The 20364-nt window shown below is 42.6% G+C and overlaps 1 protein-coding gene across 1 annotated transcript in view; it reads right to left on the reverse strand.

The window, feature by feature from the left end:
• Nucleotides 1–3407: 3407 nt before the first annotated feature.
• NPEPPS (aminopeptidase puromycin sensitive) overlaps nt 3408–20364 on the reverse strand; it is a 73584-nt gene continuing 56627 nt past the window's right edge. Inside the window, exons 14-23 of the mRNA XM_035134220.3 lie at nt 19599–19662; nt 16650–16789; nt 14877–15011; nt 11494–11713; nt 10925–11067; nt 10482–10538; nt 9065–9172; nt 7065–7220; nt 6917–6964; nt 3408–4943 (exon numbers count right to left, since the gene is read on the reverse strand). Coding sequence (XP_034990111.2) covers nt 4791–4943; nt 6917–6964; nt 7065–7220; nt 9065–9172; nt 10482–10538; nt 10925–11067; nt 11494–11713; nt 14877–15011; nt 16650–16789; nt 19599–19662 — 1224 coding nt within the window. The 3' untranslated portion in view covers nt 3408–4790. The remainder of the gene's footprint in view (nt 4944–6916; nt 6965–7064; nt 7221–9064; nt 9173–10481; nt 10539–10924; nt 11068–11493; nt 11714–14876; nt 15012–16649; nt 16790–19598; nt 19663–20364) is intronic.

Below are 20364 nucleotides of genomic sequence, written 5' to 3' on the forward strand. Positions count from 1 at the left end.
CCTTTAAAGCCCAATGCTGCTTGGGACTAGATACATGAGGGACCATCTTTGTTCCAGCCTGGGTGTTAAGATCACCATCTGAAGCCGAGATACCCTGGCCAGGTGAGTGGTGATTGGAAACCACTGTGCGAGCTGTTACCCCACTTTTTTTTTTCTGAAGGGAGAAACGGCTGTACAATTGTACCTTGGTTCTCGACTCCCAGAACCATTCGAAAACTAAGGTGTGGCTTTTGATTGGCTGCAGGAGAGTCCTGCAGCCAATCAGAAGCTGCGGAAGCCATGCCGCACATTCGGCTTCCAAAAATCATTTGAAAACCGGAACACACACTTCAGGGTTTCGATTATTCAGGAGCCAAGGCGTATTGAGCAATTTAGTCGCCAGGTTATTTCTCTCTCCCGCTCCCCACTAACTGCCACAGTTTATTTAAGCAGGGAATTTCCCAGTCTATCTGGAGATGCCAGGGATTGAACCTGGAACATTTTATGCACAAACTACATGTGCTTCAACTGCACCACCACACTTCCTGACACTATTACCCAAATGGACCCTTGGGCGAGAACTTTGCCCAGATGTAGGCACATGCAAGATGGGTTCTGAGACAGCAAGTGGCATTTCATTGTTCCATGAGCTCAGGGAAGCCATATTGACAATTTTAGAGAAAGCGAGTAGAAATTTTGGAAACAGGAGGGGTGGCTGTGTAGCGCAAGGTACATTTCAGAGTGCATCAATATGAAATTTCTGCATCCTTTAAATTTGAGGTACCATAACTAAAGACCCAAACATTAGAAATAACTGAAATCCACATCCAGGGCTAAAGGGCTAGAGAAAGATCAATGAACTTAATTTCATCCAAGATAATTTAGCCAGCCTAATGGTCCATAAATAAACAATTGTCTTGATTAGAGGTACAGCTCCTGGGCATGCTGGTATTTCATAGAATCATAGACTTGTAGATTCAGAAAGGACCATGAGGGTCATCATCCAACCCCCTGCAATGCAGGAATCTCAACTAGATCATACATGACAGATGTTCCATAAAACTTAAAAACTAAATGCTAACCTAGTCTGTAAAAAAAGCAGCTGTCTTTCATCTTCCCTTTTCTTGCCCCAGGCACATGGCTGAGCTGAAGGCAATAGCTGAACACTATTGAAGAAAGGAATACAGCGGGAGCACCATCACTAAGCCATAGGTGGCCACAGAATGTGAAGTTATGAAGAACACAGACTGGACAGAAGTAGGAATGCTTGTTTGAACTAGTAACTGGAAGGTGCCACAGCCAGCCTGGTTATGAAGAACACTGAGGTGTCCTCCCACCATTAAGGACCTGCTAATTTTGTTCCAAGTATGTTCCTGGGCCCTAAACTTCAGCTCAGCCATCTGAAGGGCAGTGAAGGTTACATGCAAGGTTAAGAGTGTTTGATCCAGCACAATGTCATGTTTTTCAAAACAGCACTACCACTTCAGCGCGTGTGTTCAAAGAAAGCTGGCAGAGATGTATATGGCTCAACACCATTTAGGAGGTGGCAGCTGAACCAGGTGACAGATTAGGAGGTAATCAACTGGCTCACGGTGTCCAACCTCGAGACTTGACAACACAATATCAAGTTGCAGCATTGTGTGAAAGAATTAACTAGGGCAGCCCACCCACAAACCTCTTCAAAAGGCCCATAAAAAGCAACACAGGCACAAATGCTCAGTGGTTAGGAGGTGTGTCAATAGTCAATGCCAGTGGTTAACTCCTTGCTGCTTTGTTCTGCAAGGCAACAAGAGCCAGGTATCAACTTTATAACATAACACTGTGTTAATAAAGGTTCCTTGACAGTGTGTTGCACAATAGGTAGGATGTAGTTCTCATCCCTCTCTCCACATTAAAGTACAGGTACCCATTTAAAGACATCTCCCCCTTAGAGTGGAATGTGCATGCTCAACTCCTAACAGGCTATGGCTTTTGAAACATGTCTAAATTCTAATTCAGGGGTGGGTGATGTTTCTTGGTTCAAGGACTGCATTTCTCTTTAGCCAACCCTCTGAGGCCACATGCCAGTTTGTTTGTCTGTCTGTCTCTTACACACCCACACACCACATCCCTCCAAAGGAGATTCATGCAGATCAGTTAAGAGGGCTGAACACCCCCTACCCACTTATCAAATAAATGAGTTGATGTCGGGAGGAGGCAATTTATTATTAGATTTATATACCGCTCTCCATCAAAAGATCTCAGGGGGGTAAACAGGATAGAAACACATCCATGTCAGGGTGCTAGGCTGGTCAGATTTTCACCAAAATCAGGAAGGTGGGGAGAGGGTGTCAAAAGCGTTTGTTTGAGGGGCCAGATCAGGCATCTGAACCAAAGGTTAGTAATCCCTGCATTTCTGTGAGACAGCTTCCATACAAACAAACCACCACAGTGGCAGCCAGAACAGAATCGTCACATGGAATATAGGTAACCCGCTTCTTATGCTTATTTTACTTATGCCATCACAGCTTTATGAGGTGTTTGTGTGTGTTACGAAATAAATAAATGGAGATAGGAGGAAACCCTCTCTCCATTTAAATATTTTCCCCACACACACACCTGCGCAAAGCTGCAATAATGGGTTTACAGTACTTCCCTTTTGGAAGGCGGTGTGAGGGCTCTGGAAGCATCCCAGAGCCCTAGCAGTAAGCGAGGTGCAGGGCTTTGGGAAGGAGAGAGGACTCTGGCAGGGTCCTAGAGCCTGCCCTCCTCCTTCCCAAAGGTGCAGAAGCACTTAGTAGGCTTTGTGAAGGAGGCGGCAGGACTCTAGGACCTGGCATGTGGATGATCCAATACATGTAGCTGGATCTAGACTTGCTGGCTGAATTTAGATTTTACTGAAATCCATGGGGTAAGTTATTATTTAAGTTTCATATATTGTAACAGAAAAAAGTGCAAATAGCACAATCCACTAAGCAGTTCTTCTGTGCAAGCTCCATTAAAATGAAATGCAAAAAAAATAAAAAAATAACGCTTGCTAATTAAAATGAAGCACAAACCATTGTAAATTTCCCCCACAGAAGCCCTACTGACATCAATAGGAGCTGTCAAAGAGCTGAATTATTTCAATGGGGCTTGTGCAAGAGAATGTCCCAATACTTTGTGCCCCATAGGTTAAATGTACTTTATTCCACCTATGCTACCATTAATGACACCCAAGACCTCTCACATGAAGCAGCCACCTGACTTTGTGGCATTGCAGAGTGACCTCTGGCTCTGAAGCATTCCAAGTGACAGCAGAATTAAAGATACATAGGGAAGACCCTTATCCTTGCATATTACAGCCCATCAAAGCGGATAGTGTCATGGCGAGAGAGTCCACGCTACGTACAAAAAAAGGTTTCCAGCTTTTCCACCAACACACACATACCAAAACCAAGACTCTTCAGTTTCACATTGACTTTCCTTTTTATTAACGCCAACTTGTCTGAATTTTTTCCTTTTGTTTTTCTTTTAAAACAATAGCACAAAAAATGTGTTTCCAGGGAAGCAGTTTGACAGCTAGTATCTGATGACCTTCTGAAATAACAGTTAAAGCCACACCAAATATGAATTCCTTTTTAAAAAGGTGCTTTTTTAAAAAAAGGGAACTGTAAACGTCTGTGGGAGGAGTGGTGTCGGGTTTGAAATCTGGTTAGCAGGAACATGCTACTCTGGTAAGCAACTGATGGCACACAACTTAGAATTTCATCATCATGCCAGCTAGTACAAGTTTTAAGGCTTCTGAATCAAATTACCAAACGTCACCAAAGAAAGGGGGGGTTGGAAAGCTGCAGTCACAAGGAATTTAGGGGCGGTGTTTTGGTTTTCAAACAGGGTGAGTCTTTCAGACAAACTACAGTGTTATGCATAAAGGGGGCCAGCCGTAACAGCGGCCCAGAAGGATCCAGTCACAGTACTAAATCTTTATTTGCATTCAGTGGGAGGATATAATTTAAAGAATGAGAAAAAGGTGGCATGAATTGTTTATTTTTATTTTCTTCATGTGGCTGAAAAAGATGTTTTCACACAGGGTTGTGTATTATTATTTTTAAATCTCTAAGAAGGACATCAGCAAATGAAATCAAAAGAAGAGAGGGGCAGGCAGAGACAGAATATTTGATTTCTCCTTCCCTCAAAAGATAGTGAGACAAGAGATTGGGAAGGGCAGGACTCTTAAAAGCCTTCAAATATAATCTGAGATTACAGGACATCTCCAGAAACACCCAACTCGGCACTACCCACTGGGTTGTGTGCCAAGCTGCCTTTCATTATTGAACCAATCCACAAAACACGTACATGTTTTTGCTGTCTTGTAGTGTGCTCTCTGGCGTGCTCAGAGGCATTAACCTACTCCTGCCCTCGACGTGCCACAGAATTCAACTTGCCTAGAAACCACTGGTTTCCCTGCTTCTTCTTCTTTTTTTTAGAAAATGGGAGAGGGATGGTTAAAAAATCATCAGTAAGTGGAAAGAAAGGAGGGGTGTTAAATATTTTGACCACTGACAAGGCTTAAGGAAGTTTCACAGTTTTGTTATCCTCTATTTTATTACCATTATATTTACAGGGTGTTTCTGTTTTCGCTGAATTGTTGATAATTTTTTTTAATAGAATTTAGTTCTGGAGTGTGAGCAGGAACCAGTTAACTACATTCATTGTCCAATCCCCTTGGTTTGAGAAAAGACTCCAATTTCCTTGGCGTATGATTCAGCTGTCGGGTAGCAGCTCCTCCTCCTCGCACCGAGGCAGTTGGGCCACAGCAGTTGGGATGTCAGAGGTGGGTGAGGGTGGGCTCACACAGCAGTCGGTGAGGCCTTGCGCTGCAGGAGGTACTGGTGGAGATTTTCGGCATCGCGCTTCAGCCATGCAGCGTTCAACAGAATGTTTTCACAGCACTGCTGGATGGTGCGCTCAGCTGACGGAGCCGGGTGACTCTCAAAGAAAGCCTATATAAAACGAAACAACATCCACTGGGAGTTCCATATATGTCATTTTAATAAGTTTGAATCTTAGGATAGAGGTCTGTTCCACAGAAAATAAAAGTTTAGGGTGTGTTTTTTTAAAAAAACAACAACAACAAGGTGGGCACAAAAGCAGAACCTAACTACAAAAATGGGGACTGCTCAGTTGGGCATGTGTATCTGGATACAACCAAAAGAGCATGTTTACCTATAAGGCAACTAAATGCTTTTGCAAGTTTCTGCTTAAAATTGTCTTGATTTTTCTATGTTGCCACAATGAGAAGATATCCTATACTCACAGGGAGAAAGGCAGGTGTTAAGTTTGCAGCCATAGATAGCTTTTTTTGGGTAACAATAAATTGTCCTTACGCTTATTCAAGTAGGTAAAAAAGTAAAGGACCCCTGGACAGTTAAGTCCAGTCAAAGGCAACTATGGGGTTGCGGCACTCATCTTGCTTTCAGACCAAGGGAGCCGGCGTTTGTCCACAGATAGCATTCTAGGTCATGTGGCCAGCATGACTAAACCGCTTCTGACACAACGGAACACCATGACGGAAACCAGAGCACACAGAAAACCTTCCCACCGCAGCGGTGCCTATTTATCTACTTGCGCTGGTGTGCTTTTGAACTGCTAGGTTGGCAGGAGTTGGGATAGAGCAATGGGAGCTCACCTCACCCCATCATGGGGATTCAAACCGCCAACCTTCTGATTGGCAAGCCCAAGAGGCTCAGTGGTTTAGATCACAGTGCCACCTTCAAGTACCCAAGGTGATGGATAGAGGACAGCAAAACAATAAATATATTCTGGCATATATTCATCCATCTCAGGACATTTAAACTACATAGAAATGTGGGTATGGGGCTAGTTTTTACACAGAACTAATTAGCAAAATCAATCTTTGCTAAGGTTAGGACAGTGTTCATCGGGGCCTTGCAGACTGCTGAAGAATATGTAGAGCACATTCAATATGCAATTCCACAGACCAAGTGAGGTTTACTAGGTCTTAATCACTATTATAACCCCAAATGCCATTGCCTCCAAATCTCTCTCTGATTTGGACTCAAACTAAGGCAGAGGGTAGTGGCACCTGCCCTGTGGAACGCCCTCCTATCAGATGTCAAGGAAATAAACTCTCTGAGTTTTAGAAGACATCTGAAGGCAGCCCTGTTCAGGGAAGTTTTTAATGTCTGATGTTTTATTGTGTTTTTAATGTTCTATTGGGAGCCGCCCAGAGTGGCTGGGGAATAAATAATAAATTATTTATTTATTTATTTATTATTATTATTATTATTATTATTATTATTATTATTATTATATTTCTCTGTGTTATCTGAGACAGCTAAATCCTACCTTTAAAAAGCTAAAGGTAAAGGGACCCCTGACCGTAAGGTCCAGTCGCGGACGAGTCTGGAGTTGCGGCGACCGCCACCACGGGCAGTAGAACAGTGCAACAGGCAACTTAAATGTCGCAACACTTTTGAGTGACAGTGGTTTATGGCCCCAACTATTCTGTGCACCCCTCATTGTGATATGCTAGCCAATTAATCCCTCTGCAGCACACCCCTGGGGAAAAGAACTCCCCCTATAGTGTAACGTGCTTAAAACTGACAGGTTTTTTTAAAGAAAAAGTCAAAAGTCAGTAACCATGGCAATTTCCTTCAACTACCTGCTTAGGGGTTTGGTCATTCAACCCTTACGTAAGACAAAATCAATTCACATCGATTGGCTTCTTTGCACATTTGATTTTATTTATCTGGAGAATGCTGAGTCAGGAAAGAGAGTTCTAGAATACTTTGCTCTGACCTATATTTGTCCTTGCCCCTATTCCCTCCCACAATGAGGATGCCCCAACAGTGCGCACAGAGGAATGAGGTCAGGCATATCACCCCTTCATTGGCCTCTAAATGCACAAGCCCTGGCAATGCCATCAGCCAAGATGCAGATCAGACTGCCTTACCTTAACCTCTGCAGCCATTTTGTCAATTGCAAATCCATCCACCGATAGCTGGAAAACAAGGAATGCACAATAAATCAGGAAGGGAGGGGACTTTTTAAAGCCTCATATTTTCAATGACTGCTGTAGTCAAAACACTTTGTGCACGCACCTTTATTAGCCGGGATATTAAGAACCCTCCTTGGTAGCGATTATAAAGTTCCTCCCAGTTGTCTCTGACAAACTTCCAGGCAGCTTTCCTGCCCTGCTTGCTGCCTCCGGCCACTCCACCAATGACAGATACTGTGTCCTGAGGACGTACCTCTTCCTGAAAATGGAGTGAGAAATTGCAGGTAATTCTAGCAACCTTGAATCCACATTTAAGTACCCCACACACCATCCAAGAGATGCCATTATGCGCAGCTGCAGCACCAGCTTGCCTACTTAACTAGTCTGGGGATGCAGTATTCAGATATTCTTGCTTCATTTAACTCACTCCATAGCGACTTGCCTGCTTCTCTGTGTTGCAAAGGATCCTAGGAAGTCTTCCAGGACACACCCTCCGTTGATGGCAGTACTAGCCAGGCCTCTTGGGCCTTACTGTTGCACTGTGTTCACTGCTATAACTAGATGTTAGAAGCAGAAGGGGAATGGCATGGGATGGTTGTTTTGGTGGCACCCCCATGTGTATTAATCAACCATGCTGTGGAGCAGGGGGGCATTCTAACAGCAACGGACTATTCCTACAGCCAGTTTCAGCAGTAAATATTTCAATTCTGTAATGGTCACATGGCCATTCCAGAGGAGATGCAATTATTGCTATTTCTCTGTCATTTAGGCCTGTACTGTGAAGCTGCAAGTATCCCACACGTCTCTGCATTTAGACTGAATATTCTACCCCTAGGCAATCCAGCTTCTTTCAAGCATCCTGATGAAAACAGTAGCAACCACTGATTAATCTTCCAAGGTATCAGTGGCCACACATCAACCAGCCAACAATGGAACACTAAGCAGTAAACCACAGTAAACTACTAGTGCAAGCCTACCACTATCACACACATTGTCTTTAGTTTAACAAGTTGCTAGTTCTCAGAGATCAAGAGGAAGATATTAACATATGCCTGATGTGTGATCCAATTCTGAAAAAATACATGGGCAGGGAGGCCAATCACTCTGAACCTGCTTTGAACTCTTTACAGCTCTCACAGCTTTGTGTCATTGCTCCTCCCTCTGTCTCTTTCTTTTCAGCTTATTTTGCATTAATTTTATGGCTTCTCCTTGCTTTGGGAGATATGCAGGGCAAGTGATGTACCAATTGCTGCTCAATTTCCCTTTGGTTTCTTTGTCATCAAGCTGTGCATATATGTTCCAAGCCAACGTTAACTAACTTTTCTAAAAAATGAGGTCTTGTGCTGTGGTGTGAGGATTTTGAGTCTTGTGAGAATACCAGTAATCATTTAGGAATGTATAATATGTATTTGTGGTACAGCGGTACTCAAACACCTTGGTACTCAAACAACTTGGAACCCAAACACTGTAAACCCAGGAGTTAAGTGTTCCGTTTTGCGAACTGTTTTCGGAAGCCAAGCATGCACTGTTTTGAGTGCCGAGTGTTACGCTGAGGTCTGTTGTTTTTTAAAAAAAGATAAGATAAGATAATCTTTATTGTCATTGCCCCCCTGCGGGAACAACGAAATTACTCGGCTGCTCCATCCACTCAGATAAGGCACTCCACATAAATTTTGCACTTTTGTAGCTTTTTTGTGACTGTGTGGAACCCAGTTCAGCTACTGATTGTGTGACTGCAGTACATTGTTTATTGCTTTCATTTTATGAATCAGTGGTCTCATTAGATAGTAAAATTCATGTTAAATTGCTGTTTTAGGGGTTGTTTTTAAAAGTCTGGAACCGATTAATCCATTTTGCATTGCTTTCTACGGGAAAGTCTTGGTTTTGGAATGCTTTCGTTTTGGAAGTGAATTCCAAAACGGATTAAGTTTGAGAACCAAGGTACCACTGTACACTGATTTTGATGTGTATGATAGAAACCATAAAAATAAAAAATGTAAACCAAGATTCTCAGGATCTCGAAACAAGCACCCGGTAATTCCATGTTTATGCAACTGCTGATGCATGGGACACACACAACTGAGCATTTTGTTGGTTACTCACTGAAAGTGCAAAAGTGAGAACTTTCTGTATTAACTCTGGCTGAGATATTGCACCAAGTACACGTTCTATTCGGTTCTTTTCTTCCTGCATATCAGCTTGCTTGTGGAGCTGAAAGAAATCAAACACAGAGCAAGTGACAAGGCTCTTTCTCTGCCACGAGCAATCACCCTCTCTGCTTCAAGCTCAAGCCAATGAAGATAAATTAGAAACCTGACATGTGGTACACTGGCAAACCTGCTCAGCCTCTGGGAGCATGGCCAACGGGTAATCCACACAGGAATATTTGCCACTTAGTTTAGTGGGGGTCAAACAGAGGCCACACTTCCGAATAACTGCACTTTTGATATGGCAACAGAGCCACTAGGAGGCAGCCTAGCTCCACACGGTGGTGAAATGAGAGCCATTTCCAAATAACCTGCAGTGCTACCTATATTTAACTGAACTACTTGTCTTTTTTTGAAGTGTGTTCCTGGCCAGGCCCTTCATATAGGGGTAACATGTTACTTAGATCGGAGCTCTCCTGCAGGAGCAAATACAGCTGGCTGCAAGGTATAAGAAAAGCCACTAGGTATGATCTGAGGGATGAATAATCTTCCTGTGAAAAAAAGCTGAAGCAACTGGAAAAGATTGGGGTGGGGGGGGACACAGAACATGGCAAACTTCAACAGCTCTGCCATACAGTGCAAGAGTATCAGGAAAAACCCATTCTTAAAAAAACTTTTGCATCCTCCTCTGAACACTACAAAGCAATTTGCTCTCCCAGCACATGAACCACCTGTGGAAACAGTTGCTATGGAGTGTTTTGGTGGCCACTGGAATTAATAGGTGGTCATAGGCCATTATAGCCCAAAGCACTATTTCTATGAAATGGGATGGGCCAGAATCCAGGGTAGTTGCTCATTGCTCTATGGTTATTAAGAAAACCAAAGCCGCCAACAGAAAAATAACCATTTGGTTATGACTTGCAAGCTCTTTCTGTCAACTTCGTAGACATGATTACAACACTCCCAGGGACATTGTGAATCTTCTAGGCTTTATATTTAATTGAATTTATGGTACTGATATCTTACCCATTTTGAAGGATTAATATTAATAGGACTAAATTCAAAAAGAATTATTTCAATTTGTGTGCGCCCACCTGTGTAACAAATGGTGCTTTTTAATCCCATTCATTTCAATGAGAGAGGTTCAAGAGCATTTAAAAATCTCTCTTGCTGAATTTAAGTGAGCATTATTAAGGGCAACTACTGTTCCCATGGGACAGAACAAAAAAGCATGCACTATCAAAATGCCAAATATTCAAACCACCTGTGCCCTTGATCATTAATGCATTACTGACCTGGGCTCATCACATTCATTTATAGATGGATTCTTCCCTGTATTTTTTCATGCACAAAAATGCAAAGAACACACTAACCTTTAGCATAGTGTCTAAGGTTGTACTGTCACCGTGCTTCAAAACAGTTACATATACCTGGAAAGAATGATTTTAAAACGATTTAAAATCAATTTCTCAAGGAGCACATTTACTACCATCCAGTTTTAATGCATCCTCACTTTTAGATTTCACCCTGCTGCCCCTCCAAACTGTGCCCAGGAATTTCAGAAACCACTGGAAGCATGTGAACTTGCCCAATGCAATCAGTATATGTTCTGCTTGTACAACTAAAAACTTCTAAATAGATATATTTAGCAGCTGCTCAAGGAAACTTATTGGCCAACCATGCAGGAAACTTACATGGTTACTCAACACTGTATAAAAGACAGGATTTGTATTCAGGCAAGGGATGCAAAGGACGGGGGGAGGGGGGAGAGAATACAGATCCTTTAAGGAGAAAAGGATTTCTTAATGCAACCTACAGGACTTCTCAGATCAGCGGAGAGGATGTGCTTCCCTTCCACGTGGTCCTTAAACCGGCGCCGAGCTTCTTCCACAGTTGCCTTATGGCCGGCTTTTCCTAGCTTGCCCAGAACTAAACCCCTCAGAAGTGCATCTAGATGGCCTGATGAAAAAAACAAGAAAGTATGTTTATTTTTAAAGGATTAGCAGCATTTATTACTGGAATGGGGGGGGGTGTCACGAAATCTAACTGAAAAGGACATAATATTACCAGTTCATCAAAAATCAGGGCTTGGAGTCAGGGCTTTGTTTGTGACCTTGCTTCTACAAAATGCTTGCTAGTCTTCCTCTTCCTAAACTCCAGCAATGGAGCTTTCATATGCAACCTCAGGTGTGGTACAGGTGGGTGTGACTTTGGGAAAACAGCCTTGTGAGCCAAATCAGGACCCCTGCTGCGCATAAATAAGCTGAAAGGCTGAAATATTCCCCCACCACTGATGTAAGCCTCTGGAAGTCTATTCAGGCACAGTGAAACTGGCAGGGCAAAGATTCATAGTGTTGAAATCTCACAGCAGAGAAACTTCCATACCCTCGCCAGGTCTGGGGTCCCAGCCCAGCTTCTCTCCTATGGGTGAAAATATATCACGGACGAACGCCTGGATCTCCTCATAGAAGTCTGTGTGGGACAAGAGAGTCGAGAGAATCCCCAGGTTACAGCTCAGGTCGCTCCATACGGTATAGTTGGGCTCATTCACAAATGCTTCCATGACTTTTAGAACCTCTACAGTGCTAATAATTCCAGCTCGGGCCTGAGAGAGGAAAAGAAACAAGTTACACTCATCTCCCAAACCAAAATGAATTAAGGCTTACCGCAAAAGAGAAAGCTCTTTTGTGTTTCTTCCTCGTATCTGGAGAACGGATGTTGACTGCACCTTTTGCAGGAGGCAGGGGCAGAGAAAGGACAGCGCTACTTCACATGAGACTGGAATCAGTGTGTTCTAGTTGGGATACAGAGTTGGTTTCCAGCCATGTGACTAGCCTGGAAGACTAACCATGCCTTCTTTCTTTTGCAGGATATTTCATTCTCTAATTATAAATAACTGGTTCCCAGCCCAATATAATTCCAGAGGGATCAAATCAAGCCCCTAAAAGGGGCTATGAAAGAGGTTTAATAAATTATAAAACAAATGTAAAAAGGGAAACAGAATTTTCTTCTGTCTCATAATTCTGCACTTTGGTGTCTCCTAATGGAATGGATCTGCAGTAGGTTCAGGACAGATGCAAGAATGTAGCACTCACAATTAGTTTATGGAATTTACCTCCAGCGGATGGTATTCTGGTCACTAGCTTAGATGGCATTAAAAAGAGATTAGACAGATTCATGAGAGATCTGGGAGACCAGGATTCATGAAGTTTGCTGGGTGACCGTGGGCCAGTCAGTGTCTCAGTCTAACCTACCTCACAGGGTTCCTAGGATACCACAGGGGGGGGGGGGGCCTGCCAAGAAGCAGCATCTAGCTGGGCACTACTGAATATAAGATGCTGGACTAGGCAGAGCTACCTTACTCAACCCTGGCTCCTGGCTTTCCTTGCCCATTTTGTCTTCCTACCGGATGGTCTTTTGGACAGAAATCCCAGCTGCTTCCTGCCCACAATGTGATCTTGGTGACAGATAACCTGCTGCTGGGCAATCTGTTCTGTAACACACACTCACTCATTTGTCAGGAATTGGCTTGGCTTGTGTCAGAGGCACTGCTTAACTCTGTGAGGCAAGAGTGCCTAGGGTTCTAAAGCTTCTTAAGTATTTCTCAGTGAAATCAGTAATGGCAAACAACCATCCTTAAACTACAACTTGCCCACCATTGCCAATGTTCCACTGCAACAATAGGAAAAGGTAGAGAGGTAAGCTCGCTGCACTTTGCCACTATGCCCCTAACACTAAAGTCTAGTGATGAAGTTGCACTTCTACTGATTTCATGATGCTTTCAAGTCTCTAGCGGCTGAAAAAGATGCATTTATTATCATGTACAAATATTGGCTTCCTAACTAAAGCGCCTCTATTTGTACTGTCCACAAACCCACTTTCTAAAGTCCTCTGACATGTGGAAAACTTCTAAAATAAGTAGAATCATAGAATCATAGAGCTGGAAGAGACCACAAGGGCCATCCAGTCCAACCCCCTGCCAAGCAGGAAACACCATCAAAGCATTCCTGACAGATGGCTGTCAAGCCTCCGCTTAAAGACCTCCAAAGAAGGAGACTCCACCACACTCCTTGGCAGCTAATTCCACTGCCAAACAGCTCTTACTGTCAGGAAGTTCTTCCTAATGTTTAGGTGGAATCTTCTTTCTTGTAGTTTAAATCCATTGCTCCGTGTCCGCTTCTCTGGAGCAGCAGAAAACAATCTTTCTCCCTCCTCTATATGACATCCTTTTATATATTTGAACATGGCTATCATATCACCCCTTAACCTTCTCTTTTCCAGGCTAAACATACCCAGCTCCCTAAGGTTCCTCATAAGGCATCGTTTCCTGGCCTTTGACCATTTTGGTTGCCCTCCTCTGGACACGTTCCAGCTTGTCAGTATCCTTCTGACAAACTGGAACATGACAAGACGTTCCTGACAAAAAGTAGGTATTTCTCTCATTTGGACTGTTGTATGAAGGTGGTTCTTGCCATTTCTATTATCTCCAAACTTCAGTGTGAGTGAGCTTAGCTGGAGACTCTTCTTGCTAGAGGTCCTCACTCACAGCGATTTGTGAATGTCTGCGGCTAGTGAACTCAGCCCATAGAAGTGTGCTCACACTCACAAATCATTTAGGATTACTGCAAAGTTCAAAAGGCTTGAGCAGTGCTCACCCCAGAATCCGCTGTAAAACTATTTGTCAGCAGATAAATTTATGTGCAGGAAAAGGCTTAATGATCATGTTAAGTTTAAAAAGTGCTGGTTTAAAAAGGAGACATTACACCCACCCAAGTAAATCACTCTTGTATTCTCTTTACCATTCTCAAATTTAAAAGGCATGTTATCTACATTCGAACTTTTTGTTAAAATTAACCAGAATCAATCTATCCCTGTTTCTCAAGGGAAAACACAGCAAGGAAAATCACCCACAGATTTGTTTTGCAAATCCTTCCATTTCATATCCTCTGACATAAAAAAAAACCCTCTGAAACCAGGAGATCAGGGTGTGTGGGGAATCTATGGCACTGACATGGCTGTGCTTATTTCACATATCTGCAACTGCTTGCAAAAGGGCACAGTTTAGTACTAGGCACAAAATTCAGCACCAGCTCTTTCTATGAAGTAAATTTCTAACACTTGTTAGAAGTGTAGTTGTAGCAAGCAGATTCTAAATGCTAGGCACTGCTCAAGTGAGAACCCGAGAGACCCCTAGATCAGAGTGGAGCTTCTGTGCTTTGTATAGCACCTCCCCACAAGCAGAAGCAGCAAAAAAATAATGCAAAATTAGCCAAAACAAACATAGTGGCCAGGAGTCAAAGAAACATGAAACCAGTCTCAGCACTTGGCTAACTGCTTTTGAAAATGAAGTGAATATCAAAAGCAGCTCAAGATACTACAAAGGAATCACCTATTCAAAAAAGTAGAAATGAAATCAGGACCTTCCACTTGATAATTCATTTGCATAATTTATTCATGTTTCAGAATACTGGTTATCTAAGTTTAAACACATTCCTCAGGCTATTAGCTTAAAGTAAAATATTCTCTTGCAGGAAAACAACATTATGGCCAGCTGGGGCTACGGGGCCTTTGCTTGATCACGCTGAGGTGAAACCTACACACCTCACTAACAAGATGCCAAATTCATTAACTGCAAAGATGCTGTACTTCCAGAAATAGCACCTAACTTTGGGGAGACATTTCTACAGCAACGGAAGCAATCTGCTGCCACAGGGGGAAAAAAGGGGGGGAATCAGGTTAGTGAAGAGGAAAGACAGGCAATCACTTACCAAAGAAAAAAGATCATTCTGCAGCCCCAACCTGTCCACAGGGGGTAAGGAGAGGTCACGGATAGCTGGGAGCAAACTCTCCAGCATGTCAGAACTGTATTGTGTACGGTAAAACCCTACCGTTCCCAGGTTCAGCTGAAAATATAGAATGGGGAAATTCAGTCAGCAGTTTACAGAAGATAATCAAGAAACAAATCCACGGCCCCCAAATTACCCTTCAATGTATTCGAGTCAAACAGGGAGAACAGAACCAGGCAATTATTTTATATCACTGGTAGTACAGCTGTTTGTCACAGCAGCCCTGGCTACAAGCTCCTGTGGGGCAGTATGAGGAGGAACCTCTCTTGGGGGTGGGGTGGGGGGAACAGCTCAGAGACCAGGGACAGCAGCAGTGGCTGCCTAGAGCACTCCCAAGGAGAACAGGCTGAGGGAACACTCCACAAGAGAAGGTGTTTCAAAAAGGGTGAGAGGCAGCTAGCTTTGCAAGCAAGGGGTGACATAACTGGGCTCCTGAGCCCCACAGGGTTGCCGCAGAAAGGATGTAGTTGGTCAAGGGAGTCGTGGATTCAAAAAGGTTGAAAACCTCTGGTGTGAGAGATCATTATTTCAGTATTGCTATGAGGTAAGAGGGGATTAGAAAGTCTGTGTCTTGTGCCCACACTGAATAGTATGTACACATAATCATACTTGGTGCTGTTGGAGGATGCTGAAACATGCTTAGTTTGCTGCCCTCCAGGATGTTTGCTGCCCCTCCAGGGAGAATCACCTGGAAACAAAGGGACTGGAATGGCAAGCTTCAAAGCCAGAAATAATCAGCCTCGATAGTAAGTGACATTCATTCAGCAATTCCATTACCACTGTCCTTGTCCTATCTGCATATTTATATTAACTGTGCCAACATTCACAGAGCCTCAACAATCTTTTCCCAGCCTCTGACACCTTAGAGAAGGAACACCTTAACAATCCAAAATTATAAACCAAGGCAACTTGCATGTTCATGGATATATCCTAACTTCGCATCATTTAACTTAAGTGAAGATTATGGACTCCTACTTCTGGAACTCCATCCAAGTAATGTCCCTGCCACCAAAAAGGTTTTGAAGACATACTTGTTTCAACTTTTTTGGTAATCCTCTTTGTAAAAGAAAAAAAATTGACTGCAAAAAAAACCCCTCTCGATCAACATAATACATTTTATGAAGTAAGTATATCTGGATTTTAAAATTATTTTGGTATGATCCCCGCTAGTATTTTGGAATGTTGGTTTCACAGCTGATTATTAGATTTTTTTTATTAAAAAATGGTTTTGCTTATGTTGGGCTGAATGATGTTTTAACTGTTACTGCTAGCTGGCATTTTTGTTATTCTAATATACTAACTTTGCACTTTATATTATAATGGAATTGTGATATGTGTTATATGTTTGTAAGCGACCTGGATAGAATGGCCTTACAATCAAACAAACAAACAAACAAGCACCTCTTCTCTTCTGAAATCCACAATTAAAAATTAGTTCATATACCGGTAGTATCTCTGATTTATAGCTACTTTTTCAGACAACAGCTGCTACTATAACTTTATCAGCCAGAAGGACTCAGGACACTTCCATAGTCCTGGTGTTTGGGTTGTGAAGCAGCACAACTTTAAGGTAACAAGACCATAACATGCTGCAAGAATACGCATCTTAGACCAGTGTGCTGGCCAATCAAGGTGCTGACACATTTGGACAGTCTGCCAGGTTGATTCAAAAGACTGTCTCCCCTTTCTGCTCACCTTCACCCACTGCTCTGGCTTCACGTCTTTCAAAACCAACGTCAACTCGGGCTTGTCCATCAACACTTGCATTTTGGCATGGGTTGGGTCTTCACTTGTACAGATGCTGATGGGTATCATCCACTGAGGGTTATCATCCCCTATATGAAAAAAAGAGAAGAATGCCTGACAGAACAAGGCATGGTATGGCAAACTGCCCAGCCCCACGGAAACACCCCTTTTATCGCTTTAAACTCACAGCTGCTCCAAGTCAGCACATTTGTACAGTATCAATGCAATGATTCTGCAAAGAGAAAATATCTAAGTTCCTTTTTTAAAAAATAAAAATCTGAAGAGCACTTTGGAGATCTATGACTTATATTTCAGAACAATAGTTCTCAAGTTCAGCATTGATTGACTTCCTACAGACTGTAACCGAGGGAGAGATATGAAGCAGGACCATTCCATGGGCTCTGCTGACATGCCAGCTCCCTTCCTCAACTGTCACTTGGCAGCAGCCATTTCATCAGGCTGCAGCCGAGAGAGATGGGAAATGGCCACTCTGTTAGCTCTGCTGGGACAGGAACTCCATTTGGCTCCTCCACTCCCTGAACTGTTCCCATTCCGGTGGGTCATTACAGTAGTACAGTGGTACCTCTACTTACAAATTTAATGCGTTCTGAACGCACATTCGTAAGTAAAAAAAAAATGTAAGTCGAATCCCATAGGAATGGATTGGGAGAAAAAATTCGTAAGTCGAAGCAACCCTATCTAAAAATTCGTAAGTAGAAAAAAATCCTATCTAAACTGCACCCAAGATGGCGGACAGAGCTCCGTTCGTAAGTAGAAACATTCATAAGTAGTTATTCGTAAGTAGAGGTACCACTGTACTACGAAACTAGGAACTGGTGTCAAAGTTTACTCATTTCCCTCTTCCCTCCTCATCCTTTTCCTTTATGTCTTTTGAGTTATGAGCCTGCTGGCAAGGACTGTCTTTTTCCAGTCACTTTGAAGGTGGAGGTGTCATTAAAAGCTAGGCATGAACTATTTATATTAAGAATTACTCCTTTAAACACACACATTTAGCCATATTGGGCTTGGATTAGGCAGTGCAACACTTGCTAAAAGTCAGAACCGTGTGGTAGCAGTTCAAGTGAGGCCTGCACCCTTTTAAGCAAGCGAACTTGGAAAGCAAGGGTGCTCTGGTGCCAATGCATCAATGCGACAACTGAATGGTTATCCTTTCACACATCCCAGATGGTTCTAATGTTTAGCTATTAAAAGTAACTACACAGAAGGGAGACAAATGTGAGGAGGAAACACAGTATGGTTATATGTTTGTGTGAGAATGTGTGAAAAATTTCTCAGGGCTGCTCTTGCCTCTGTCAACCTGAGCAAACAGCTGCTTGAGCAGAACCACGGAAAGTTCAGTGCTATCCCACTGAGTTCATTTAGCAAGCTACTCCTGGGATTGGGAAAATAGTGAAACATTCCAATTATTCATTACTTTCCTTTGGAAAATATTCATAAAGCTATTCAACCACCATAGTTTTCAAGCAATGAAAGCTGCACAAAAAGCTTAGAAAATATATGCTCCTGCATAAACTCTACAAAACTATTCAATTCTGCTCATGAATGCTTAGAAGAACTCTTACGTTCAGTCTGGTAATGAATATGAAAGAAATCTTGTATTTTCAAGAGCAGCAAACAAAATTGTCATAGGAAGGAAGTACATCGCTAGGACAAATATGAGAGCTTAATCTGCTCAGCTTAGAAAAAGAAAGGTTGAATAGGGACATAATTACACTCTACAATAAAAAGGTAAGTAGAAATGGAAGCAGTTATAGATAGCTGCAGGTATAAGGCTACAAAAGCTGACTGTTAGCAAATATAATCTTGAAAATCAATGAATGTTTTGAACTAGTGAGAGGTATGAAGTTCTGGAACAGTGAAGATAGCTTAGCTTAAGAGTATATAGTTGTGCCTCCTTCACTAGATTTTCTATAAGGTGGGTTCTCTTACTTCTCTTCTAGAAAGGGACTACCACAACTAGAATATCCTCCAAGTTCCTTCAGGAGACAGGTTGAACGAGTCTCTTTCAAACCCAGTGTCTGACCGTTATATTTGCCACCAAAAAGTAATCTCTCCATCCTCATCTAGGAGGAGCCAGTGGTTTGTTTGCCTTTTTGTTATGTGCTTTCTCCTGGAACACATGGTTTTACTTGCTTGCATCAGTAATCCGGTGCTATTTGAAGCAAGGGTGACCAACCCATGGCCCTCCAGATACTGGACTCCAGTTCCAATCAGTCCCAGCAGCATGGCCAATGGTCAGGGATTATGAGAGTTTTAGTCCAGCAAAATATGGAAGTCCACTGGTTAGCTACTCCTGCACTAAAGGCTCCTTCCTGAAGTGGAGCTGTAATATTGATTGCGTGCATTGATGACTCTGCTGTCCAGCACAGATTATGCTAAAAGGTGTTTTTTTTTGTCCTTTCTAACTCTGTGATAAATAAGCACTCAGATACCTACCAACTACATGCCTAACAAGGCCTAAATATGTGATTTGTCAAATATGTGTGGCAACGGAGCAGCTGAGTGCAGTATCTGCAATATTGAATCCATTCTACACTAGAGTTGCATGTGCAGGGGGAGGGGGAAACACTGTGTAAATCCATTTCTACTGCCTTCCAGAAATGTTCTGGATACACATAGCACCGAGTACACATTGTAAAGAAAATTTAAAGGCAGATTACAATCTTCCTAGTTAAAACATGCAGACTGTAAGAAGGAAAATAATGAAAAACTAGAACTTCAGGCTTAGTAGTAAATATCAAGTTATTTCAAACATCTAAATCCTAAAAAGGACACCTGCCTGCAGAAACTGACAGTGCAAGTGCTGTTTCCCAGAATGGTTGGTGTCACGTACAATATGGTGCGCTGCTTGGCTCCTGCTATTAGCCATCGCCTTACCACTAAATGGTCCGCTGGCACAGAATTTCTTCTGGACTAGCTTCAACACTTTTTCATCTTCTCGCTGGAGTAGAGAACAAGAGGCAAGAATAGTATTCAAAGGTTTCAAGTAAGATCATATGCCCAGAACCCATCCAGCTATGAGGGCCTCATTCCTTAAATTCACAGGCCAGATTAGGCTGGTCAAATGCCCAACATGCTGAGCTGCTACTTCTTTCCCAATTCTCACCCCCCTCTGTTGTTGCCCTCACATTCCCACATACCTTTTTTCTGTTGGTCCCAATGATCTCTGGTGCCCCAGTCACAGCTGCCATGTTTTCTTATGACACTGTATTGCATCACATATAATATAGCATAACCAGGACTGGGTTATCAGTGGCCACAGGTTAAGTAGGACAAATGAGATTCTAGCAAGACAGATTAGGTAGCCTGGTTGCCTGGCAAAATGTGGCACTGGCTCAAGCTGATCCATGGTTCAGTTTAGCAAACTTAAATTCTACATCAGGCCTTAGGCCTTGAATATAAGAGGACATAATCAAATGCGTTTGGATGAGAGTCTCCAGTTAAATAACCATTCAAAGCCTCTCATGCAATGCTGCTAATGATACTTCAGGGATATAGAGGACCAAAATATAGACTTTTATGGCTGAATGGCTTTCACCACAAAAACAGAAGTTTCTATGCTTAACCACAACCATCCCAATGATTATTCGAGGAATGAGCGTTGTGGCTTATAAATGAAGGCAACCACCTGAAAGATGGATAT

Source organism: Zootoca vivipara, chromosome 12, assembly GCF_965207765.1.
Source record: "Zootoca vivipara chromosome 12, rZooViv2.hap1.1, whole genome shotgun sequence".
Classification (NCBI taxonomy): domain Eukaryota; kingdom Metazoa; phylum Chordata; class Lepidosauria; order Squamata; family Lacertidae; genus Zootoca; species Zootoca vivipara.